This window comes from Ptiloglossa arizonensis, chromosome 12, assembly GCF_051014685.1.
Source record: "Ptiloglossa arizonensis isolate GNS036 chromosome 12, iyPtiAriz1_principal, whole genome shotgun sequence".
NCBI lineage: Eukaryota > Metazoa > Arthropoda > Insecta > Hymenoptera > Colletidae > Ptiloglossa > Ptiloglossa arizonensis.
This window is the reverse complement of record NC_135059.1, coordinates 6808815-6832948: the sequence shown is the minus strand read 5'-3', so window position 1 is coordinate 6832948 and position 24134 is coordinate 6808815. Positions and strand designations below refer to the sequence as shown.

Here is a 24134-nt window from a genome sequence, read left to right as displayed (position 1 = left end):
AGTTATTGTACGTATTATCTTAATAGAATTGTTTTATTAACATTTAGTATTGGGAGCATTTGGAAAAGTAGAAAAAAGCAACAAAATATCTCGGACCAGTACTTATTGAAGGATCTCAAAAGGTTAAACTCAGTTTCATACAGTAAGGTACGGCTTGTACAAATATTTTGTTTAATACAGATACATATCTTTCTTTGACCCGATTATTATGTATCGAAGAGAAATCGTTAACTAGCACGATTCCTTAAATAAATCCTCTTCGTAAGATTTCGTTCATACTTGTGACAAGCATCGAGCACAGCCACTTAAAGCCACACTCCTACTTGTGTTATTTATTCTTGTAACATTACCGAGAATTCGTGCGAAGAATCGTATGTTAGAAGAACAGGAAGTACAAGACGATCTTATTCATAATAAAAGATTTTATCTATAATAAAATGTTGCAAAGTTAGTTAATGATACGAGAACAATCAGAGTTCAGTAAGACGGGTTAACGGGTATATATTTGTTGAATTTTACACGAATTGTATTATTTTTACCACCCATAATTAATTTTCAGTTGTAATGTATTTAAGAATTGTTTCAAGTAAGTTTGTATTGCAAACAGAAATGTGGCTTTAGGTTGTTCAAGTCTGAACCGACCCCAAATTTTTTATTACTAAAACATTACGTCAAATTTCGAGAAATATCGTAAAATATAATAATATTACATCATGGAAACCTTTAAATAATCACATTTAATACATTCATTCATCTTATCGAATAATCATTTCAAGCAGTTTTCTAATCTTATTGTTAGATATCGATCGAATATCATTCAAATTATTTACTTATATTTTTGTCTTAAATTTAATTCTCAATTTGAATTTGTGCTGCTATCGGAAATTATTTAAAAATTTGAGTTTCGTTATTGAGAGTTTGCACATTTTTTTCTCGTAAATTATAGAAAATAAGTTTACTATTACAGTAATGAAGTTTTATTTTACAGTAAAGCAAAAATGATATATTACTAACTTTAAGTATTGCCAATACAAATTACGGAACATCTTCTGTTGGCTTATTAGTAGTAAAACAGTTTTTCGTGCTTCTTTCCTGGGTTTAGAAACAATTGCGGTGGGTTCACATCATTAGAAATTTCACGTTACATCACTCTTTATATTTTCAAAATTCGAGATAGCGTTACTGCACTGAACGCACACAATTCATATATGTATGTACACGAACACGCAAAATTCATTATTTTTTAACACGGCATGGTATTTTACGTTTTTAGATAGTGTAATTTTATGTTTTTATTCGGGCACAGTTCGATCGAGTATTTGTAATTTAAAATCTCTTTTTTTGTGTTCATTAATTCGTAACACCTACTCGACTATAGGGTACTAGCTCAAAATCTTAATCTTTCCATCACTATTTTCCTTTTGTTAAATAACTTTCTTTATGTATTTTTTAGACATTAATTACCTCTCGTAATTATATCTCATTGTTTATCGCATGCTTTTATCTTTTCGTTTGGCAATTTTTTTAGACTTTGCTAAGCTTGCAGCTGCAGGAGAGAACAATGATGCAGACGTACCAGGTACGCTTACACTGTATTACCGTTTCACTTTTATTTTGCTTTAAGACATTATATTTTTACTTTACACAATTCAAAATCCAACAAAAGTCGGGGCATGGATTATGAACTAAATTCGCCATTTTAAAGGTTTTTAATTGGTTACAATTGGACTTTCTTGTAAATTCATAATTCATGATTGATATTTAGTTTATAAGACCGAGAGCAACTTCGTCGGGGTACAAACTAGAATATTGTTTGCTATATGAGTAGTTTTGAAGTGAAGTCGATCCATTTTTGTGAACGTCTTTAACAAAAAAAAAAATTAAGCGTAACTTACAATCATTCCCAGTCGAAAATAATTAACTTCTGGGAATCTTTAGAAAATAGAACAAATTAGCTTCCTATACAACCTTTCAGGGAATGTACTTCAATTTCAAACTGATCATATGGCTGATTCACTCAATAGTTAATGATAAAGTTGACTAAACATACGTTCCGAAACAGTAACAATTAAAATTAGTCTTAGAGTAAAGAAGCAATTAAAAATATCTCAATTGAACTCTTCGGAATTGTATGTCTAGTTTACCACGTTATTTAGTGAAAAACTATATTATTTTGAGGTATCATATTGTGTAGAGCTAAGTACAGTATTATTTAAATGGGTAAAATATTTACTAGTAAATTAAGACCGAGAAAAATATAAAGATTCAACGAGTGCTTTAAATCGAAATTTCAAAAGTAAAAATTAACGTTTTTTAAAAATATATATCCGGTAGGTGATAATATTTTTCAGGAATAAAATATTAATATATTGTCACGAATGAGGTAGAGACCTAGTATCCAATGGAAACATGTGTCGCGTGACTCGAAAAAGGTTCTAGAGCCTTCTTTCCATTTTGCTGTCAAATTCAATGTTATAAATTCAGAATGAAGTAATACATTAGCGCTATTAACGGTAAACGTTAATTAAAACAATTCTAGAAAATATTATGCGTTCCAGATATCCCATCAGTATCGACAAACATTCCAGGAATAAATTCCATCCATTCTTAACGCTCGTTGCGAAAACAGAACAGATGGAATTTAAAAAATGTACTTTAACAAGCTGTTAGAGTATACGCAATTGAAAATATTTTCAAAGTTACAGCTCTCTTAGCAACTTACTAACATTTTTCAAGTTTATTCCCAGTCTGTGCTCTACAATATCTTATACTCTAAGTGTTTTTAAGATTTTCTAAATTGATCGATTTCGGTGGTTAAATATAAAATATGGGTCTCCAAAGTATTTCACAGGTTGTTACTTCACCTGATGTGACACCAATTTCTAGAAGATGCTGGGTCTTTCCTATGAATATTGCCTGTCTATATAGCAGCTTTCTAAAGCTGATCTAAAGCAAATTTAATACTTATTTGGTTACTATTTTTTTTTCAAATAGTACACGTAAATGTAGTAAAAGTAGAGACTGCCGAAAACTAATTTTTACGCTGTATCGCTTCACTTACCAAAACAGGTCGTTCACCAAATTTTGATAAAAGAAAAAAAACGGACAGAAAATACCTTAACTATTTTCAACAGTAAAATCTTGTTTCTATCTTATATATAAATTCGACACACGTTTCAACGTTAGTTCTTTTGTTCGTTACGGAGCAACGATATTTCTAATTGTCGGTTTCCCTTATAAATGTCAGCGTGATTTCGGTACACGCACGCTACTTCCACGAATCGTTCCGTCGTCGTTTATCGAAAGAGATCGGTTATGTTTGCAATCGAACAAACGAGATGGAAAATCCTACGAGGCAGTGTTACCCGCGGCCGTAGTTAGAATTAGCGTGACTTACGTTCACGGTGCTTTTTTTCGTGCACTTGTCGGGGGTAATGTAAAATAACAATCAAAAAACGCTTTAACCGTAATCGTCACTGCTCATATCGTAGGTATCTATTCCTTCCGAAACGGAAAGAGAAACTTTTTCGATACTTCTTTCAGAGACCGCGCATGCAAGCTTACTACCATATATAATAACTGCACGTGGAAACTATATACAGTTTCGCGATGCTTCAAACGTTTAAACAAACATCCAAAAATTTTTCAGAACCCGTGGAACCGCCGAAAGGTTTCCGTCACATCTACAAGGAGAAGGGACCGGAAGCCTTCGCCAAGGCAATCAGACAACACAAAGGTCTACTTCTGATGGACACCACTTTCCGTGACGCCCATCAATCGCTTTTGGCAACACGCGTCAGATCCCATGATCTTCTCACGATCTCTCCCTTCGTCGCCCAGAAGTTCAATAATCTTTATTCTCTGGAAAATTGGGGAGGTGCCACCTTCGATGTCGCCCTAAGGTTCCTACACGAGTGCCCGTGGGAACGATTGGAGGACATGAGGAAAGCCATACCGAACATTCCCTTCCAGATGCTTCTCAGAGGTGCCAATGCTGTCGGTTACACTAATTATCCGGATAACGTGGTTTTCAAGTTCTGCGAACTGGCTGTGCAGACCGGGATGGATGTATTTCGAGTGTTCGACTCGTTGAATTATCTACCGAATTTGATTATCGGTGAGTGATCTTCATTTCGAGTCGCAAATCGATTTAATTACCGATAATTTATGGTGAGAAACTTTGTGTGCGAAATCTCGAATGATTAAATTATTTGGAAAAGTTTGCATTATCGTACAAGACATGATTTTTGTATACGGTTTCGAATAGGCAATTGGGCCAATAATCGGGTAATTTCAACGTGAAATTTTAAACAGGTCAAATGGACCCCTTTAGTTGTAGTGTCGATTGGCAGGAAGTTTTGCACAGAAACATCGAATAGAGTGATCGAGAGCATTAACTATTCTGATAATTGTTCACGAATATTGTAAGCAAGAACATAGTTAATAATTGAGTAATTTTGAATGGAAGTTCGAAACAAGTCAAACTAACCCCTTCGACAGTTTCCTCTCGTTAGTTTCGTGGAAATGCGAGAGACACTGTACATAGCCCGATATATAAAGCTTGGTCAAGATATTTTCATTTAGATTGAAACATCGAAAGTGGAATTAAATCGAATCGTGGACCCATTTTAGGAATGGAGGCAGCTGGCAAAGCGGGCGGTATCGTCGAGGCTGCGATTTCGTACACAGGGGACGTCAGCGATCCAAGCAAGACTAAGTACAATTTAAAGTATTACACCAATTTGGCGGACGAGTTGGTGAAGGCTGGTACTCATGTTCTGGCGATTAAGGATATGGCGGGACTTTTGAAACCGAAAGCTGCCAAAATGCTGATCGACGCCATCAGACAGAAGCATCCTGATATACCGTTACACATTCACACCCACGACACTGCTGGAGCTGGTGTGGCGTCAATGTTGGCTTGCGCGGAGAGCGGAGCCGACGTCGTCGACGTCGCTGTTGACAGCATGTCCGGAATGACCAGTCAACCTTCCATGGGCGCAATCGTCGCGTGTCTCATTGGTAAGATTCCTGTCGGTGTTGAGGTATTCTCGTCATTTTTCGAGCATTTGCGTAATTTTGATTTTACAAACACAATGCTGCCTCTTCAATTGTCGTAACTTGTCCTCGAGCTTGCGACAGACAGAGGAATGTATAAATATTTTATTAAACTATATATTCTCCATTTTGGAATTTACACACTAAGATGAACGAGAAGTGCCCCTAGAACGTTTGCTCTGTATATCTTAGTTTTCGAATTGTGGATGATCGAAGGAAACGTTCAAAGTGTCCCCATCGTCCTTTTATTTCGGGACTGTTTAAAGTCTGTCGAATATTCGATGGAGGGCAATGTAAAGTATTTAAAAATGATCAGAAACATTAATTTCACGATCGATTAAATTTGAACGTAACGTCTAACGATATTTTCTCGAATTACAGGAACACCGAACGACACGAAATTTGATCTTAGCGATGTCTCGGAGTATTCCGCATTTTGGGAACAAACGAGAACACTGTATGCTCCGTTCGAGTGTACCACCACGATGAAATCCGGAAACGCGGATGTATATTTGAACGAAATTCCCGGCGGCCAGTACACCAACTTACAATTCCAAGCCTACTCTCTCGGTTTGGGGGAATTCTTCGAGGACGTTAAGAAGGCTTACAGAGAAGCCAACTTGTTGCTCGGTGACATCATCAAGGTCACACCAAGCTCGAAGGTTGTCGGCGATTTGGCTCAATTTATGGTCCAGAATAAGCTCTCGGCCGAGGATGTCCTGAACAAGGCCGAGGAACTGTCCTTCCCGAAATCGGTTGTCGAGTTCCTACAGGGTGCCATCGGTGAACCGTATGGTGGATTCCCTGAACCTCTTAGGTAGTTTAATTTCACCGTAGACGTCACAGTTAATCGATCAAACATTCTTCTTTTCGTCTATCGTTACGTTTAAACGCGATCTTTAATTTCTGGGCACTCGTTACACCGCAGAATCTGTCTTGCAGCTCTTCGGATTTTATCGAAATCTTCGTTCCGTTTTGAAGATATAAAAAGTATATTCGTCGATAAAAATCAACAAATTTGTGTCACAGATTGTCATCGGGTATTTATTTCTGAATATTAAGATTCTTTCCTCGAACTTGTCCGATCTTTCAAATTTTTCTCTCTTGTATTGTCTCTCTATTATTAGACAGTCGTATTGAGAAAAAAGAACTGTGCTCTTACAAAATAATTGTAAACATTCCGTTTACAAGAGATTCGTGTTAACGTGATTTCGTGTTGCAGATCGAAGGTGCTGAAAGATATGCCACGAATAAAAGGAAGACCCGGTGCAACTTTGGCGCCCATGGATTTCAACGCCCTGAAGACGTCCCTGAAGGAATCTCATCCTCACATTACGGATAAGGACGTCATGTCGGCGGCTCTCTATCCCGAAGTTACGAACGAATATCTGATATTCAAGGAACAGTACGGACCGGTGGATAAACTCGAGACCAGAATTTTCTTAACGGGGCCAAAGGTCGGCGAGGAATTCGATGTAACTATAGCAAAGGGTAAAACCTTGGCATTCAAGACACTAGCCGTTGCTGAGGATCTCACGCCGCAGGGTGAACGCGAAGTGTTCTTCGAGATGAACGGTCAGCTCAGATCTGTGTTCATTAAGGACAAAGAAGCCGTTAAGGTAAAATTATAGTGTTTACTTTTCGTCGTTAGAGAACGTTACAAAAAGTGAATGGTGCGTGGTACCCACTCGAGGGACTTTATCGTCTGTTTTGTAATATATTAAATGAGATATTTTTGTTGTTCTCAATCAGGAAATTCACGTACATCCGAAAGCTGCCAAAGGAGATCAAAGTCAAGTCGGAGCACCTATGCCTGGCACCGTGATCGACATTCGAGTGAAAGTGGGCGACACGGTCGAAAAAGGGGCACCACTTGTGGTATTATCGGCCATGAAGATGGAAATGGTGGTACAAGCGCCAAAAGCAGGAAAGATCAAGGTGTTAGAGGTCTCTCAGGGAATGAGATTAGAAGGGGAGGATCTAATTTTGATCCTTGAATAGAATTTTCAATCTCAGACTGAAAAGTCTTCGACGTCACGCCGTTGTATACATTCTTGAAACAAGATTACGTTTTGTTTAATTGATAATAGCTCGATGCTATTACTACTTGCATAAAATTAGATTTTTCTCGTCTTAATATATATATATATATATATATATATATATATATATATATATATATATATATATATAGAATACTATATATAAAGTATAGGTATTTCCTCTTTAACCAAGAATCGATGTTTTATCGAACCTTTTTTTATATATTTTTAAGCAATTTTTTAATGCCTTTTAAAATACCAGAGTATCGAAATACAAAACAAGTTGAGAATTATTTCGTGAAAACTGAAGACAGATTTACTACCTTGCGGATGTATATAGAGCACGAAAAGCTATTTGATCGAACAAAGACGTAATTTTGTTAAAAAACGAAGAAAATTATGCGTAAACGTACATCTTTTATTAGAAATGAACGCAACGAACACCCCATTGTAAACTTCATCGCGTTGTACATCAGTTTGGTAAAACAGTTTTTGTAAGATTGTTAACGACATCGTCTAATGTATATTTTTTATTTCATTCGATTTTAATCATTCGCCGAGGTCATTTTATCGCGTCGATCATTTACTTAGTAGTTAATGTAACGTTATCAGGGCAAAGAAGTTTAGTTCTTGCGGCAAAGCTCGAAAGCATTCATATAGGTAACGTGATTGTTGTATATTAATTTTTTTGACTATACAACTATCTATAGAACTTATGCGCGACTATCCAACCGGCAAACTGTGTTCATATTTGATGATAAACAAAAAGTGAAATGTACTGGCCTAGAAATCTTGATAAACCACTTGATTCAAAGTCCGTTAATGATTGAATCCAATTATTTATGGAGTGTCAACACGAAGTCTTACGCACAAACATTGGCGTATAGGAATTCCTGTTTTGCGTTTACTGTAGAATAGTCCTGTATAAAAGGAACCGTGCCAGGTTTATGTACAAAGAAGTTGTTATTTTTCAATCCCGAATCAGTCTACTAATCGTTTACTCTCAGTGTATAGGAAATGACCGATGCTAGGATTTTCTGTAACTTATGCAACAGATGATATTCGATGTTATATATTTAATGTTATTCGTTAAATTTCAGGTGATTTACGATGTCTATAAAGAGTGAATTTGCATAATAATTTTCAAGCAACATAGCATAATTTCTATGTCTTATGTGAACCTAGATAATTTGAATACTACTGTTCATGTAATTGAACATGATTTACATATCGATGTCACAAACATAATTTGTATAATTCTTTTCAAAAGTGAGTGTAACTTTTAATTATTGCTGTACAGTTTTTCTCTATCAATTCTAGGAGAACAAAATTAATTGAGAACAGAATCAGAAATAACTTGTTTTAAAATACAATTTTGTACATATTAATTTTTAAGTCGCTCAAACGGAGAGAACTTTCCTAATGCAACTTGATTTTCTCGATGAAAAGTCATAGATAAATCGATGAAGTTAAAACAGAACAAGAATGTGCCTTTGAAAGTTCTAACACGAATTTCGAATAAGTTGAAGTCATGAAGTAGTTGTACATATAAATACTATATATACTGTGTGTAGGTATGCAAGAAATGATAATGTTTCTCCTTTGTTTGCATTTCGAACGATTGTACAATTATATTTGATATAAAGAAATCTATAAGCGTTGAATTTTGCGTTTATTGCAATCTCCACGCCAGTGTGCATCCAAATTACGTTCGCAGTATATTTATGTAGATATTAAAGTTTAACAAATGTAATTACATTTGTACGGAGCAAAAGAAGCAAATGCAAAAATGTTTTACAATAAAGCGAGCGAGCTGCTTCTTTATGTTCTCCTTCTTCCTTTGTAAAGTTAAACTAAGTAAATTGGAGAATTTATTTTTTTGTTAAATGTACATAAAAAGATGATCACCATATTTTTCAATTTCTTTTTATTTCATACTTCCGTAAAATTTTAATACTACAGCCTGTGACGATCAATTAGATCGATTTCTTCGGAAAAAATTGTATTTTCCGTGTTATGTGTTGCAGTGCTGTTGATCTCCGTACGAGCCTCCAAAAATTTGTTGTACACGTGCGGTGTGTTGGTGTATATTTATGTATATTATGTATATTATATGTTACAGTGTCATTAGTATTAGACGTGGTATTGGTAATAGGTTTCTCTTTTCACCAAAGATAAATCGACTATGTATAAAACTAAGCTAATCGTTTTGATGCCCTTGGCACGTGTCTTTACCGTCTTCGTCGCTTACGTCTTTTCAACTCTTCTTTCTTACTACGTCTTTACTCATACTTTTACTCATACATACTGTTACATACCGTTTCATTCTAATCCTCAATTCTTCTCACTTCAGACATTCGGTCACGTTCGCTCATCCTAATCGTTCGTCTTTTCCAAACACTCTTCATTTTCTTCGAACCACACGTATTTCCTTTCGTTCTCATGCATTTCCACGCTCGGTCGTCTTGCAAGACCACCTGTAAAGGGACACTCGTGCCTTTCACGAAACCTAGCGATAGATCGGCGTCAAGTGTTTACTTTATCGCAGGTCTGTTCACACGCGATATCTCTTCTAAATCTGCGCTCAAAGCAGGTCCAAACGGACACGGAAAATCCGATACCACGTTACTATTGTTTCTAAGAAACAGAAATTTATGTACCGAAATACAAACAAATATATTATATATTATATAATACACGATTCAGATTTTCATGAAGTATTTAGAAAAATTACTTCAGGTTTGGTCGAACATAGTTAATCGTTTGAAAGTAGTATCAACTATTGGGGAATTAACAAGCAAGGTGGAGTAAAGGTGAGAATTATAACATTTATGATAATCGCTATATATTCTGTTGTTTTCATACAGAGCTTTATACAGTTCTTTTATACAATTCAATTATTTTAAAATAAATTAATCGTTGCCCTATTTAATTAAATTAGATGGTATAAGCAAATATTATATACTGGATAAACAAACAAAAATATAAAATTATATAACATTCATTTGATCACAATTATGCACATATAAATCTTCTATTCACACTTCGTACAGCTTTAAGCACTATTTATGATAAACGGTTCGCCTCTTCTACTTTCTTTTAATCGCGTCACCCAAAGTAAATTATCTTGCTGTAATAAGAAATTAAACATGTAAGATTTTTAATTAAACAACAATTGAGAAAAAAATAAATGTTCTAACGAAGTGTACTAAATGCTAACAGTATTATATAATAAAATATATTCTTTTAACTACGAAAAAAAATATATGAATTTTGATATATGAAATTATTATATATTTGTAACGAAACAGTTAATTTCTATGCTCGTATATACTTACTTGAAGGATTTTAAAATTAAACAAGCTTCGTTTTAATCGTAGTTCACTATAATTTCTAACAGGATATTCTTTTCCTTATTTAAAGTGACAATTTAAGTTAAAGAGAGAAATCTTATGTAACTATGTAATTTACATTTGTAATACTTAACGTGGCATTTGGTATCTTACCTGATATTAAATGTTTAAATTATGAATAGTATTTATTATTAGGACACTTACCTGAAAATAATCTTCAATTTCTTGAAGAGTGCGGTCTTTTGTTTCCGGTAAAGCAACGTAGATAAATACAGCTTCCAAAAGTGCGGCAGCACCAAAAATTGTGAAAATTCCAGTAACACCCACTGCTTCGCTCACCTTTTTCACACGTAAATAAAAAATCAGACAACTCATATCTATTTCATCGTATGTACAACATTTTACTCGCGTAACTACTTTCCATCGATGTTTCAAAATTCTCTTTCGTTTAAATCGATAGAATTCGTGATAAATTTATGACTATCTTGCGCAATGTATTTATTGAAAAATTTGTAGAATAAAATTAAAAATTTATATTCATAGAGATAGTGCAGGGTGCTTCATTTATTTCAAGCATCTTATCATCTCCGTGAAAATATGTGGATGAATAATAAATTGAAAGGACAAGTATTGCCCAGTTTATCGTATTGAAACAAACAACATCTTCACTGCCCTTTTGTCGTACCTTTAACGAATTTTAAAAGCAACCACGATATTAAGATGGTCAAGATAAATGAATTATCTTGTGTGAGTATGAATAATTAATATACGAGTATACAGAATAAACAAACGGTAACAGTTGAAAGCAAGGATACCGTTTCGAGATTTTCAGGAGCAAATTATGTGTCCCTTTGGAGAAAACGCGTCCGACATTTACTTAACCAACGTTGTGGTTGGCTTTAAGCGATAAAGATGCGTCTTGGGAGACATTGAAATAGTATCACTGATACGATAGCTTCTTAAAGGGAATTTGCACTCTGAAACCTTGAACAATAGCGACTAGAAGACACCCAATGGTAAAGAATCATAAAATGGTACAAGGACTTCTAAAAATAACAGTAATTGCAAGATTTTCAGATAGTTTACACGAGCCAGACTTAGTTTTTATATTATATGTAATTGTCATCGTACCGTAGGGAAAACTTTTGTAACCACGAATACGAGCAAATTGAAAAGGAAAAAATTGAAGCCACCGCCGATACCACGAGCTCTTTGTGGAAGTAATTCAGCGACCATTAAAATTGGAAGTACCATCAGCCCCAAAGTATTAGCCCCCACGTATATCAGCAAACAGATGCCGACAACGTAGATCTGAAATATACCACAAAAATTATACAGAAACAAATTTGTACGAGATAGTGGGGTAAAAGATACCTAAAGTGAACCGTGTTTGGTATTTCCTCAAAGTGTAACAATTTCTAACGAGCGAATCGAAAATGTTTATCATTCTTCATTTATCGTTTGAAAAAATAGAAATCAACTAATGCAAACGAATGTTTCTTATATTTTTCATTGTATCTTTACGGAAATATTATTAGTGGACTTTCATCGAAAAAATCTGGCCCATCCTATTTAACGATACAATGGAAAATATATAAATTTTTATTTTCGAAGAAATTTATTGCGAACAGTGGTCAGGATGTTACTCGAACAAAAACTGTCATTCAAAGGTAACTTACATCGAGACTGGACGATTCTTTCTTCGATAACATATATCCTGCGAGAAGTAATGAGGCCGCGGCACTTCCAAGGGCCGATAGCATTCCCAGGCTTCTTCTGCCCACTTTTAGTAACAAAACGCTCGCTACAAAGCTGAACAAAAGTCTGATCACTGCTGTAATCACGGCCGCTAAATAGTTGTTTATGGTGTCACCGCCTGCACATGACCAGAAAAAAGAAACATGGAATTTTATGCTGAAAACGATACGATGCGATCGACTATGCAACTATTTGTTCGAGTACAGTATTCCTTTGCTAATTGATTGATGATTGTTCTTTAGGTAACTGAATCGAAATCGTTCCTACCAGTCACTGGTTTTGTTTACTCGTTAGCACGAGAGACAAATTAGCAGGTAAGTTATTATTTTTAATAAACGGTGAATCGAATTTCATTCACCAACGAAAATAAAAATGTTCAATTATTTCACGATATACGTATGAATATCTTGTCAATGGATTAGCGAGATTTTTCTTTGCGAGAATGAATTCGAAAACGAGTACAGTTTGTTTGGACTGTTTTTAATTTCACATTATTCGAATCATTTTGAAAAACTTTCAATTAGCTACAATTAATAGCAATTGTCAATTAATTGGTAATACTCTCAGGTAGGCACAATGGAAAATATAAAGATGCTTGCTCAGTTTCATTAACGTTGCATGTACACCGAGACAATATCGAACCGAGATGAAAAGGATCGAATCGTGGTAAAAAGTTGCTACCAACTCTCCGTAACTGCAGAACAATTAGCGAGGGAATAATGTACATCTCTGTATTAGTTTCGTGCATAAAAACTATCCTCACCAATATCTTCGACGAGGTCTACTGCGTAGAAAACGATAATATACGTTCCACTGATTAGTTGAAGAAGGTTAAAGATGTTGATGATTGTCAGGGGTTTTAGAATGCTTGGATCAAGGATCGTGGAAATTGCTGAAGAAACCTGTTCGAGCCACGACATGCTCGTGATCTTCTGTGCTAAATCTGTTTTTGCTCGAGCCTCTAAAGTTGCTATTTCTGTATTAACCTACAAGGTGGAATATTTCTCGTAACGAATTGTTCATTCTACGATTGAACAGTGACGCAAAATATAATTTTCTATCGATTAACAATTCCGTTTGTTAAGTATTTCTTCTTGGATGTACCCGATTGCAAATAAAACGAGAAACATTCCATAATTAAGACGAGTCATTTAGTGACAGTAAATGAATTTTCATTGTGAGGGAATTATTTCAAAATGAACTGAAAAATTTAGTCTAGGAGCGAGGTATCAAGATTTTCAATTCATTTAACAACCATTCCCAAATTTTCTCTACTTAAATATTTATCCTGTTTAGATTGTATCAATTATACCATACGTTGTTCACCTTTGTACGACTTTTATTATATATACTTATATATTGTATTTTTAACTTGTTCCTCCAAACAGAATTTACAACAAAGCTCGAAAGACTGAATTTTGAAAAGTTTTCTGTTAACCGTTTATGTCCTGCAGGCAGCTATAAAGAATGCCCCTGAGTGATGTTCACGATGCGAGCTGCATCCGGTTCTTTCGTTCGTAAAGTGCATTTTCACGATAGTAACGTTATTAGTCGTTGGTTTACGCGACGTAAAATTCTGATCCAAAGTGAGACAAGCGTTAAAAAAAAAAATTCTAATCGCTGAATCTAAATTTCATTCGGGGGTGTTTTTTTTTCTAGTTCTTCAGTTTACGAACGAAACACGCACATTTGGTCGTCGAGACACGATAGATTCGGAGAACAGAAAGGAAATAAAAAATTATTCGTTACGCTGCTTAGTTATCTAACGATAGAAACTGTAATTGGTACCAGCACACATACAGTACCTGCTCCATGTTACCTCCTCTCAGCCAGAGTAGAGCTTTCTTGGCTTTCCCGCGTTTCTTTTGTCTCACGAGCCAAGCAGGACTTTCAGGGATCAGGGTTAACGCAATCAGCGCTATAACAGGAAGTACAGTACCGCAGAAAGCTACCGTGTCCCAAGTAAACGAGGCTCCCAAGGCGTATACCAGGAGGATACCGAGACAATAAAACGCGAGCGAGCCGCCCGTTAGAAATCCACGGAGTCCCGGGTCAGCCATTTCGCCCAGCAAAACCTATCGAGATCAGTTTTATAGCTTACGTTTCGAAGGTAATTACTTACACGGCTGTGTTTCCAAAACAGTCTCGCAAAATTATCAAGCGGATTCTGCGCCACGAATGTAAGAAGAACGAGGAACCGAGCTATGACAACCTGACAGGGAGGTAGATCAAATTTGATCGCTGCGAGGGCGAATGAGATACGGTTAACCGATCGACGAATGTGTTTTACGTACCTATACATGATAACAATTGATCTTTACGAAATGCTCGAACGAAGCAATTTTTACGAAAATATTTCACACATGTTTCTTCGAAAACAACTCCCACGGTTAAGCAAACTATTAAAATTTACGTATTTATTAAGTGAGCAATTTTTAGAAAGATCCATTTCTTTGAATTACAGTATGAAAAATATATCATCGTTTCGCAAGCTTGCGATTAATAATATTCTACCACTCGTTTTATTTTCTATTATATCGCATATTCTATTTTTCTTTGATCGTACGTTCCACCGTACTCGACATTTATTCGAAGATCCTGCTTTCGAGAATCGTTATCGTGCTTCTTCGTCGTACGCGAAGTAATAGATATGAAAATATAAAAATGTCGAGGAAGTCGTAATAACGGTCGTGTACGGTAACGCCTCGTTAAACTGTCACGGTTCCTGCCTTGTCATTTGTCGCGTAGCTACTTCCAACCATACTTTAACCGTATCTCACTCGCTCCCATTGATTCTCAGTCTCGTGCCAAAACGTACTCAGTAGCTCAATTCCTGGAAAATCCATTTCTCTCGTTATCTGTCCCAAGTATGAAATCACCGTGATTAAGTAACAAACTGTTATACCGTACCTGAGCTGGCACGGCCATTAGACCAACGGCGAAACCTAATACAATTCTTCCAATTAGAAGGGAAGTTATGTTTTTGGAGAAGCCCATAATGATCCAACCAGCGCATAGCGGTACAGCCGACAACTGTAAAGAACAACGTCTACCGATGCCGTCCACGAGCGGACCGGATAACAGCGATCCAATGGGTGTCGCTAGACTGTGAACAGAGGCTGTAAAATAAATACGAAGGTCTGGATTATGTCTCGGTTAGGTCTGGGTTAGGTCTGTGGACCGTGGCTGTAAAATAAATATGGAGGTCCGCGGCTAGATTTATCAAAGGTAATCGGTTTAAACGGGATTTACGTTTCATCGGGCAACGTATTTGTACACTATCGCGGACGAATAAAAAGCAACATCGTTCCCCGTGGAATTTAATCGTGTAATATCCCGCGATTGCCCCGCGAGGATGTTATGCCACTTAAAAAAGATCTCTCAATGACAAGGTGAAATCCTTGGTGATTACACTTGGCCGAGACTCTCATTGATAAAAATTACCCAATCGACGGTATGTAGGTCAATCACAACACGCGGCGGACTCCAAATAGCTAGACGGTTTAACCAGTAGTAATCTGCACTACGCTGATTGCAAAGCACCCTTGAACCTGTGAGCTGGTTCTTGAACTTTCTTCGGCTACGCCAAACCGCGATTTATTTATACCTGGTACACCCTTCGGCCGGCAAATACGAAACTTTTTACGATTTTCTTTAAGTAGATTTGCTAGCGTGGTGTATGTGTTTCTCGTCTAAATTTATTCCGAGAATGTATCGGCAGTTTATGAAAATTGAATCGATAAGGTCGCACATTGCTTTTAAATGGTAAATACTATTTGTAAATATATGCAAACGGTGAAAGAAAGTCTCGAAAATTGCGTTTTGTAAATATATATGTTCTTCGTACAGATTGTAATTTTTTTATAATTGTTCGCGTAATTGTTATATTTTCCGTATTTAGGGAACGTGTGTAGATAATCGAAGGTTATAAGTTACTAGCAAAATTTTGTTACAGTTCTCGTTCGTTGCGAGTAATAAAAATTGTAACTGAGAAGACGGAAGTTGCGTTGACATAACTTTCGAAATAATCGAAATTTGAATTTTATAAGTGTCTTTCGATTTGAAATATTATCGGAGAAACGATTTGTACCGTAATAAATTGATTTTCAAATGTGTACATACCTATCCAAGATCTAAGTTCTAGATCTGCGTGCATTGTGCCATTGTCTTCTGCCAATTGTGGTAAGAGAATAGCACTGTAACCAATTGGCATTCCACCACCAGCTGCCAACAACAAAACTGCACCAGATACCAAACACTAGAAGTACATTATCGATACGTTATATAGATATTAAAAGCAGTGCGGAAAGTGGTGGATTATTGTGAACAATAGACTATTCGAAGCATAAGTATATATTTTAAATGTACATTTTAAGGGGGTCCATATGAAAAAATGATTTTTTTCAAGAATTTATTCAAGACGAACTACTCGATGAATCGATACGATTTCTCATTTTATTAGAGAGAGCATGTTTTTGTTATTAGTAAAATTTCTAGATTAGATTACTAAAAAATGGTTTACTTTTGTTGCTCCGGTGTTCTATTGCTCAATAGAAACCTACACGTTACAATTATTAATATCACATTCACCTGTGCAAGTACTCCTTTCGAATTTGAAGAATATTGCCGCAGGACGTTCTTGTCGTCGAAAACTGTATTCTCCTTGTCGGTGTTATTATTTTCAATGTCCTCGCAGACATTCTTCACTTTGATCACCTTCGCGTAATCAATAGGATGGTAGCTCAGCATAGAATGACGTTCTTCGCTAAAGTCAAGATACGTTAGAAACGTTCACGGATATCGTACCAAACGATCTTCGCGATTACAGAGATTGCATTGCACGGAAACGTTCTAAATTGTCAGTACGAATCGATTATGTTCTTTTAAGGCACGAGCCGTGAGAAATTCGAACGGGCGATGATTTTAATATCGATTCGATTCGTGAGAATTGAAAAATTTGAATCGAACGTTAACATCTTTCTTTGGAATATTAAAGTGTGTCTTTAAGGGCAATTATCGTTTTAATGAAAATTACCTTTCCGTTGGTGTCATGTTAAAGTCCGGTCTGACGATATTTCGGATGTGGCCTTTATTAATTTCTCAATGCTTCCCAACGTCTCGACCATACGATTCAACGACTCTACACGAATTTCACGTTTTTGCCGTGTTCCAACATTTCTCGTTCTTTAAAATCGGTTTCAGGTAACACGGTTCCTCCGAGGGAACTGTACCTATCGAGTACCTATGTACAACGGATCGTTTTATTTAATTCTATTACCGTATATTGAACAAATTCCGTTTCATCCGTGAATCGATATAGTTCCGAATTGAATTCTTCCTAAACCAGTGCACTCGTATTCTAATTTATTTCGGTTCGTTTAACACAGTCTCGCTCTATTGGATACAGTATCCATGCGTCTGGGATCTACCAGGTAGGATAAAAACGATTAATTTCGTCTGTAATTGTCATTTAGATTTTCAAATCGCGATAGGAGAGTTTCGAACACGCGAGATTAGATTTCCTAGCGTTCGTGGAATCGATTTCGTTCGAATTTTGATCGATCAATGGGACCGTTTCTAACGACACCGTGAACCTAAGTCGTGCGATCGAGGGTTTCGTTTTCGGTGGTGAAAAACCGAGCAAACGGATTTCGCGCGGAATGCAATCAATGGCTAATGACGGTTTTAAACGCCGGATGATTTCATTCGATAAGAATCTCTCTCTGTCTTTCAACGCGTTCCGTAAAAAGACAATTGATTCGCATTCCTTCCCGTCGAATAATTTCGCGCGATCGAAGAGTTCAGCAATCTCTGTTGGTCGTTTCGCGCGTCGCGTTTCACCGGGTCGTTACTTTAATTTTGACGGTCGACGCGTGAGCAAACAAATGGCACGATCTTACCGCTTCGCACGCGAATCGTTACCATTCGTTCTCTTCGTGTATTGAACTTATTGCGGGTAGCCTACGAGTGGGTTCATTTACGTTTCGGTACTTTTTCCTCTTTTTTTAATTTTGTAATTTTTCCTATTTCGTAAATAAAGTATATATAACATAGCGGATAGCCTTCGAGCGAGTTCGCTTACGTTTTGGTACTTTTTTTCTCTTTTTTGATTTCCAATTTTTTCAATTTCGTAAACAAAGTATATATAACATAGCGGATAGCCTTCGAGCGAGTTCGCTTACGTTTTGGTACTTCTTTTTTCTTTTTTAATTTCCAATTTTTTCAATTTCGTAAACAAAGTATATATAACTTACATTCGGTAGGCCTACCGAGTGGATTTGCTTACGTTTCGGTACTTTTTCCTCTCTTTTTAATTTTGTAATTTTTTCTATTTCGTAAACAAAGTATATATAACATAGCGGATAACCTTCGAGCGAGCTCGCTTACGTTTCGATATTTTTTCTTCTCTTTTATCAATTTCGTAAACAAAGTATATATCTTGTATCGATGGCTTACGTTTCGGTACCTTTTCCTTCTTTTTTAATTTTGTAAATTTTGTCTTCTTTTTTTTTTAATTTTCCAATTTTCCTAATATTAGGAAAAAAGATATTCTTACAAAACTAGTCCCACCCCGAGAAGCTACTTTCACTATTCCCCGATATGATGAATTATTTCCCGCGCATCGAATCGCGTTATCGCTTTTATATTCTCGGTGTCTTTTCGATTATCTCCACACTCGATATAAACTTATCGAATTTTCCTCGAATCGTAGTGGACACATTCACGAAAGTATATCGCCACACCCTTCGTTCGAGGTTTCTTCCTCCCGAAATTGGCCGCCGGCAATACCGGTTACGAGTGTACCGTTTCCGAGGGGCGCGTTAAAAAATATATATTGTTTCGAAACCACGACACGAGATCGATAACTGCGCGAAATTCCGGAAGGTTCTAACGCATTGTTTCGCCGGTGTGCGACATCGTTTCCACTCGTTTTGTTCGGACGAACACGAGCCAATAAAGAATACCTCTCCGAGTTTATCGATTCGAACAGTCTCGATTTCCGTCGCCCGTTTATCGATTAAGTTTACTTTGCGCGACACCGGTGATGAACGTTAAAAGTTCCTAAATATTTCTAAACGGGTTGTACCATATGTGGTATATACATAAGTATATATATTTATGTGTACTTGGAACAACACGAGTGTCTCGAAATAACCGAACACGGTACACTCGTTTAGAAGTATTTAGGAACTTTTAACGTTCATCACCGGTGTCGCGCAAAGTAAACTTATATATATATATATATATATATATATATATATATATATATATATATATATATAACGATACCGTGGTGGTTGCAACGGGAGACCGAAATTAATTACCACGTGTTCGATTGGAGCTTATTCGGATTTTGGTGTCACGGTGTATTTATACTTTCCCCGTATACGTTACCCCGTTTTCAGGAAACGCGATTCCCCGGCAGGATCTAACGGGCGGGAAGAATTTTGCACAACCGGTGAAATAAAATGGGCCGCGATTCCTCTCGCTCGAATTCGCCTATTCTTTCGTCTATACCGAAGCGACTCGTGCGTCTGGAAATGTAGCGGAGGTTCGCGCGGTGGTATGAAAATTGTTCAACCACGACGAAACAGAACGAAACAATTTTCCACCATTGGCGAGAAACGTAATCTCTCTCTCTCTCTCTCTCTCTCTCTCTCTCTCTCTCTCTCTCTCTCTCTCTCTCTCCCGATCCGAAACTCTCACTGTTTGCCGAACTCGATGTAACACCGCCCGGTCGTGGTTGCACTGAAATGGAATTCCATTCGACGTTCGATGAAACCGAGGAACAGTTAAACAGTTCCGTGCGTTAGATAAGGATACGGTCGGATAAGCGAGCCGGTTACACGTTTGACTTAGATCACGTTGGCTGAACTGAATGAAATATTCGTCCGCCCGCGCTCTTATAAGCCGCTCACTTCGATTAAGTCCCTTTCTCAGCGTTGATCGCGTACATACGTACTAGATCGCGGTCCCACGATAGCTCGTAACTCGTTCACCTTCAACCATAGATGCCCGAAGATCGGTTTCGACGAAGAGCAACAAGATCGCGAAGCTCGGATAGGGGTTACTTCGACTGGTTCCTGTTTCTCTCTCTCTCTCTATCTCTCTTTATTCGTAGAGCAAAGCGGAGTATTTTCAAGGTTACAAACAATGTTCGAACGTTGTTCGAGACAGTGCTTTTCGTATTTCCACGAAACCGACGAGAGGAAACTTTTAAAGAACTCCCTGGAGTGGAAGTAGCAACGATGCGGTAAACGAGGAACCATTGATATCGATCACGAACCAATGTTTCTTCGAGGATAGAAACGTTCGTATTTCTATGGTTTCGAATACAGATTTGAGGAATGAAAATTTAATTTCGTCGAATATTTCAAGGATTCGTGAAAACAACCTTCGAACGTTGTTCGAGACAGTGCTTTTCGTATCTCCACGAAACTGATGAGAGGAAACTTTTAAAGAACTCCCTGGAGTAGAAATAGCAACGATCTGGCAAACGATTGACGTTGAGCACGAACCAACGTTCAACCAATATTCGTCTGTGAATCGAAATGTTTGTACGTCTACGGTTTAGTATATTGTTATAGCGATTTCTTACGTTTCGTACGGTTACAATATGTTTGAGAAATAATAAATAAATTCTACCGAATGGGATCGAGACTTGTCAGTATCGAACAAGCTGTACAGACGCTTCCATCGATGAATCGATAATTCGTTCGAGACCGACCTTTTAAAGTATCGAACAATGTTAATGAAACTGAAGAGAGAGTTTGACGAACCTAAGTTTAAACGAGACGGATGTAACTGAAACGCGGTGGCTCGGTTCTACGTTTTCTCTGTCTTTGTATTTAGACTTTAATAAAACTAACGAATCAACAAATGGGTATCAAAACCAGTTTCGAGGCTTTAGCTACATACATAATACACTTCTCTTCGAGAAATCAATGTTTTAATTAACTTAGAGATACTTGTTACCATTATTGAATCGTTTCGCAAAGAATTCTTGGGAACGTGTTAAAAGAAAAGAAATGTTAAAAGTTTAAGACAATGTAGGCAAAACTATCACCGAACCGATTTCTGTACTTAGAACTCGATTATTTAATAAAATTTCGGTCATTTTACGACACATTCGCAAATTTGGGTCATTCAGACCGCATATCTAAAAGGATATAATCTTCCGATTAATTCTACAATAATAATAGACGTTCTACTGTATTCACAGGAAAGAGATGACGAACTTATGTACATTTTCTTATAAAATTATCGTTCTCTCGGATTGCGAGGACAATTTAAAAAATACTGCCTCGATATGTTATCGCTGTGGTACGTCATTAAAGTATTAAAACGTGCTTACATTTTTATTTAAACGTTCACGTATTTCCGCGTGGTTGTATGTATTCGCGGTTCGTACGCAGAGGTGAGGAATTTAAGGAAATCTCTCGTAACTGGGATAAATTGTCTCGTTGTCCCGTGGGGAACAAAGACAATTATCCTCGGTATTCCTGGTGTTGAGCATGTCATGGATTTCGAGAGATGTTAATTCACGCTAGTTGCAACAGTGGAAAGCAAACGAGGCTTAGTATGTTGGTTCGTGGACATATACCGAGTATTGTTCGCAACACGTACAGTGAATGATACGTTTCGCTTTCTTTTTCTTTCAATCAAGTATTTACGAGATATTCCATCGTGTCGATTTAAACAGGACATTTCCAACACGTTTGGAGCGGTGCAAGGATTCTTTCAAAGTAAGAATTTGAGAAATCAGATTGTCTAGATGAATCGGATTATCTGTATCGAATCGTAAAATAGCAATAATGTCGTGCAATAGTCGAGCAATGAACGCTGTCCCACATTGGAAACGAAATTTTCCTTCGGGAGAATACGTAGCTGTACCGAGCTCGCGAAGCTAACAGATGCACAGTAGGGAGTTGTAAAGAGTGCCCCCTGAGTCGTGTTCTCGATGAGAGAAATCCGTGCTTTTTGCTCATTGGTTACTTTTTCGTGGTAGTAATGCCAGTCATCAGAAACTTATTTAGACGCAAAAAGGTATCGCTCGACGATCGCTCGCAGGTCGATCCTTTCGGGCATTTTTCTAGTTAAATGGCGTAAGGATCAACGAAAATACCACTTGACGTTTGCCTGCAATCCGAGCCCTTAAGTCTCTCCCACGCAGAAACGGTGCGATCGAAAAAAAGTGATTGAATCTTCTACAGCTGGTGTTCTACATAAATCACACGATCGAAGAAACTACCACTTGACACTTGCCTGTGCGGCGTACTTCGAAGTTTCTCTCTCTTTTATGCAACGACGCGATCGAAAAACCCCACAGTCATTGGCGCATGAAATTTTTAAACCCTTCTCCTATGTACTTAACAAATGTAATTGCAACAATGACACGTGACATTTTCTCTAGGCTGAGACTTCGAGGCCTTCTTTCGCTCAAACGATACGATCGAGGAAAATTATCAACTTGAACATCACGATCGAAATAAAAAAAAACTATCACACGACACTCGCTCGCAGATCGAATTTTTCGATATGTTACTTTCGCCACCGATGGCAGATTTTTAAGTAACCGACTGGCGATTGATCCTCCCAGTTGCATCACGAAACAGTCGCTCGTTGTGCGACGTATGGAATTTTTTGTTCAAGAATATCATAGTCACGTTGTTTGGATGGGAGAAGGACCTTGGGATTTCGAACTACAAGAACGACAGGTTCCGATACGAGGAATAGAATATTTCTATACGACGAATAATAATACAATATTCGAGAAATATTATAAATTTAAATACCTTATTGACAAAACATCGACGTAGAAATAAATTTAAAATGATGTAAAAATCATGAAAAACAACAATTCAGGAATGGAGAAAGATGCATTTAAGTTTGTAAAGTTGCTCACGAAGTGAAAAGCTCTGTTCAACTGTTCGATGATATTTATCGATGTGATGAGGATGGAAAGAACGAGTTGACAATGAATCAGTGATTTTTGTGTATCGAGGGTTGGCAGTATTGTGTAAGTGAAAGAATACGTTGTATTGTGAGAGTAGCAAATTTAAGAGAGTGTGTGACGAGTGAGAGCAGAGAAGAAAAATTTAGTTTAAGTACAATTTATAAAGCCAAATATATAATATTATTATAACCCATCATTTAGAGAAACTAAATTTAGTAGAAAATTAAATAATATCGTAAAAAATAATAAACGTCTTGTTTCGATTGGAAAAAAATTTGAAGAGTTTTACTACAAATTTTCTGCCATTTGATTTTCAATTCTCGAAGGTGCACTTTCGATTTATGTTTACCGAACTCGAAGAAGCGTCTTCGCATAACGAGATGTTGCAAAGAACAACGGCGAGGTCGATAGCTGTAACAATGGTAATAGTATTCGGAATAGCAAAGGAAGTAGCAAAGGCAATGACTATGATAATGCCAATGTCGATGTTACTGTCAGTAACGGTAGAAATGACCCTGGGCGTAGCAACAGGAATAGCAATAATAGTGGATACGGATACGTAACATTCAGGAACGAATAGTGTACGCTGTTTCGAGAAATAGCTCGCGCAGCCGTTATTAACGAGAGTCTATATGTTCGCTCTGAAATAAAAAGAGAAGATGTAAACCTTTATACATCGTTCTGTTAAAAAAAAAAGAGAAGTTACAGGGAACATTCACCCCGCGTACGTAACTTATCCTGGCTCGTTTGGAGTATTCCTAAAATCCTCGATTAAATTTCGCCATTCTATTCCACGATGCTTCGTTTCAATGATAAATAAATTTATCTTTTCTAATGTATTCATTTCACCGTAAAATATACAGAAAGACGATTGTGCTGTGGTGGATTGACAAAGTTCAGTAACAGTTTTCTTACAGTCTAACCCTAACTATTGAGTCGTTCGGAAAGTCATTTCGTTTTTTTTTT

At 36.9% G+C, this 24134-nt stretch overlaps 2 protein-coding genes across 9 annotated transcripts in view; one reads left to right on the top strand and one right to left on the bottom strand.

Moving 5' to 3' along the window:
- The window catches only part of Pcb (Pyruvate carboxylase), a 32083-nt gene extending 24868 nt beyond the window's left edge, over positions 1-7215 (top strand). For 2 of the 3 annotated variants that reach the window (XM_076323739.1, XM_076323741.1), the window contains 6 exons: positions 1529-1579; positions 3650-4117; positions 4633-5022; positions 5440-5875; positions 6281-6677; positions 6811-7215. In XM_076323739.1, coding sequence (XP_076179854.1) covers positions 1529-1579; positions 3650-4117; positions 4633-5022; positions 5440-5875; positions 6281-6677; positions 6811-7059 — 1991 coding nt within the window. In that variant the 3' untranslated portion in view covers positions 7060-7215. The remainder of the gene's footprint in view (positions 1-1528; positions 1580-3649; positions 4118-4632; positions 5023-5439; positions 5876-6280; positions 6678-6810) is intronic. The other variant, XM_076323740.1, reaches the window with a different exon arrangement.
- Positions 7216-9934: 2719 nt separating this feature from the next.
- Positions 9935-22752, bottom strand: LOC143153012 (trehalose transporter 1-like protein). Of its 6 annotated transcripts, none has more exons than XM_076323734.1 (11): positions 22478-22752; positions 17247-17636; positions 16802-16976; positions 16334-16469; positions 15122-15330; positions 14017-14286; positions 12975-13197; positions 12133-12329; positions 11585-11764; positions 10658-10792; positions 9935-10230 (listed from the first exon to the last, which is right to left on the bottom strand). In XM_076323734.1, exons 2-11 carry the CDS (start codon positions 17261-17263, stop codon positions 10156-10158), a joined length of 1617 nt encoding a protein of 538 aa, XP_076179849.1. In that variant the 5' UTR covers positions 17264-17636; positions 22478-22752; the 3' UTR covers positions 9935-10155. The 6 variants fall into 6 exon arrangements, with proteins under 6 accessions (XP_076179849.1, XP_076179850.1, XP_076179852.1 ...); XM_076323735.1 differs by lacking the exon at positions 22478-22752 and adding an exon at positions 22338-22450; XM_076323737.1 differs by lacking the exon at positions 22478-22752 and adding an exon at positions 21567-21856.
- Positions 22753-24134: the final 1382 nt, after the last annotated feature.

Coding starts and splice junctions, on each gene's coding strand:
- LOC143153012 (XM_076323734.1), bottom strand. Junction 16,470..16,801: donor CGAAAGGAGTACTTGCACAG/GTGAATGTGATA, acceptor ATGTACTTCTAG/TGTTTGGTATCTGGTGCAGT. Junction 10,793..11,584: donor TTACAAAAGTTTTCCCTACG/GTACGATGACAA, acceptor CGTGTGAAAAAG/GTGAGCGAAGCAGTGGGTGT.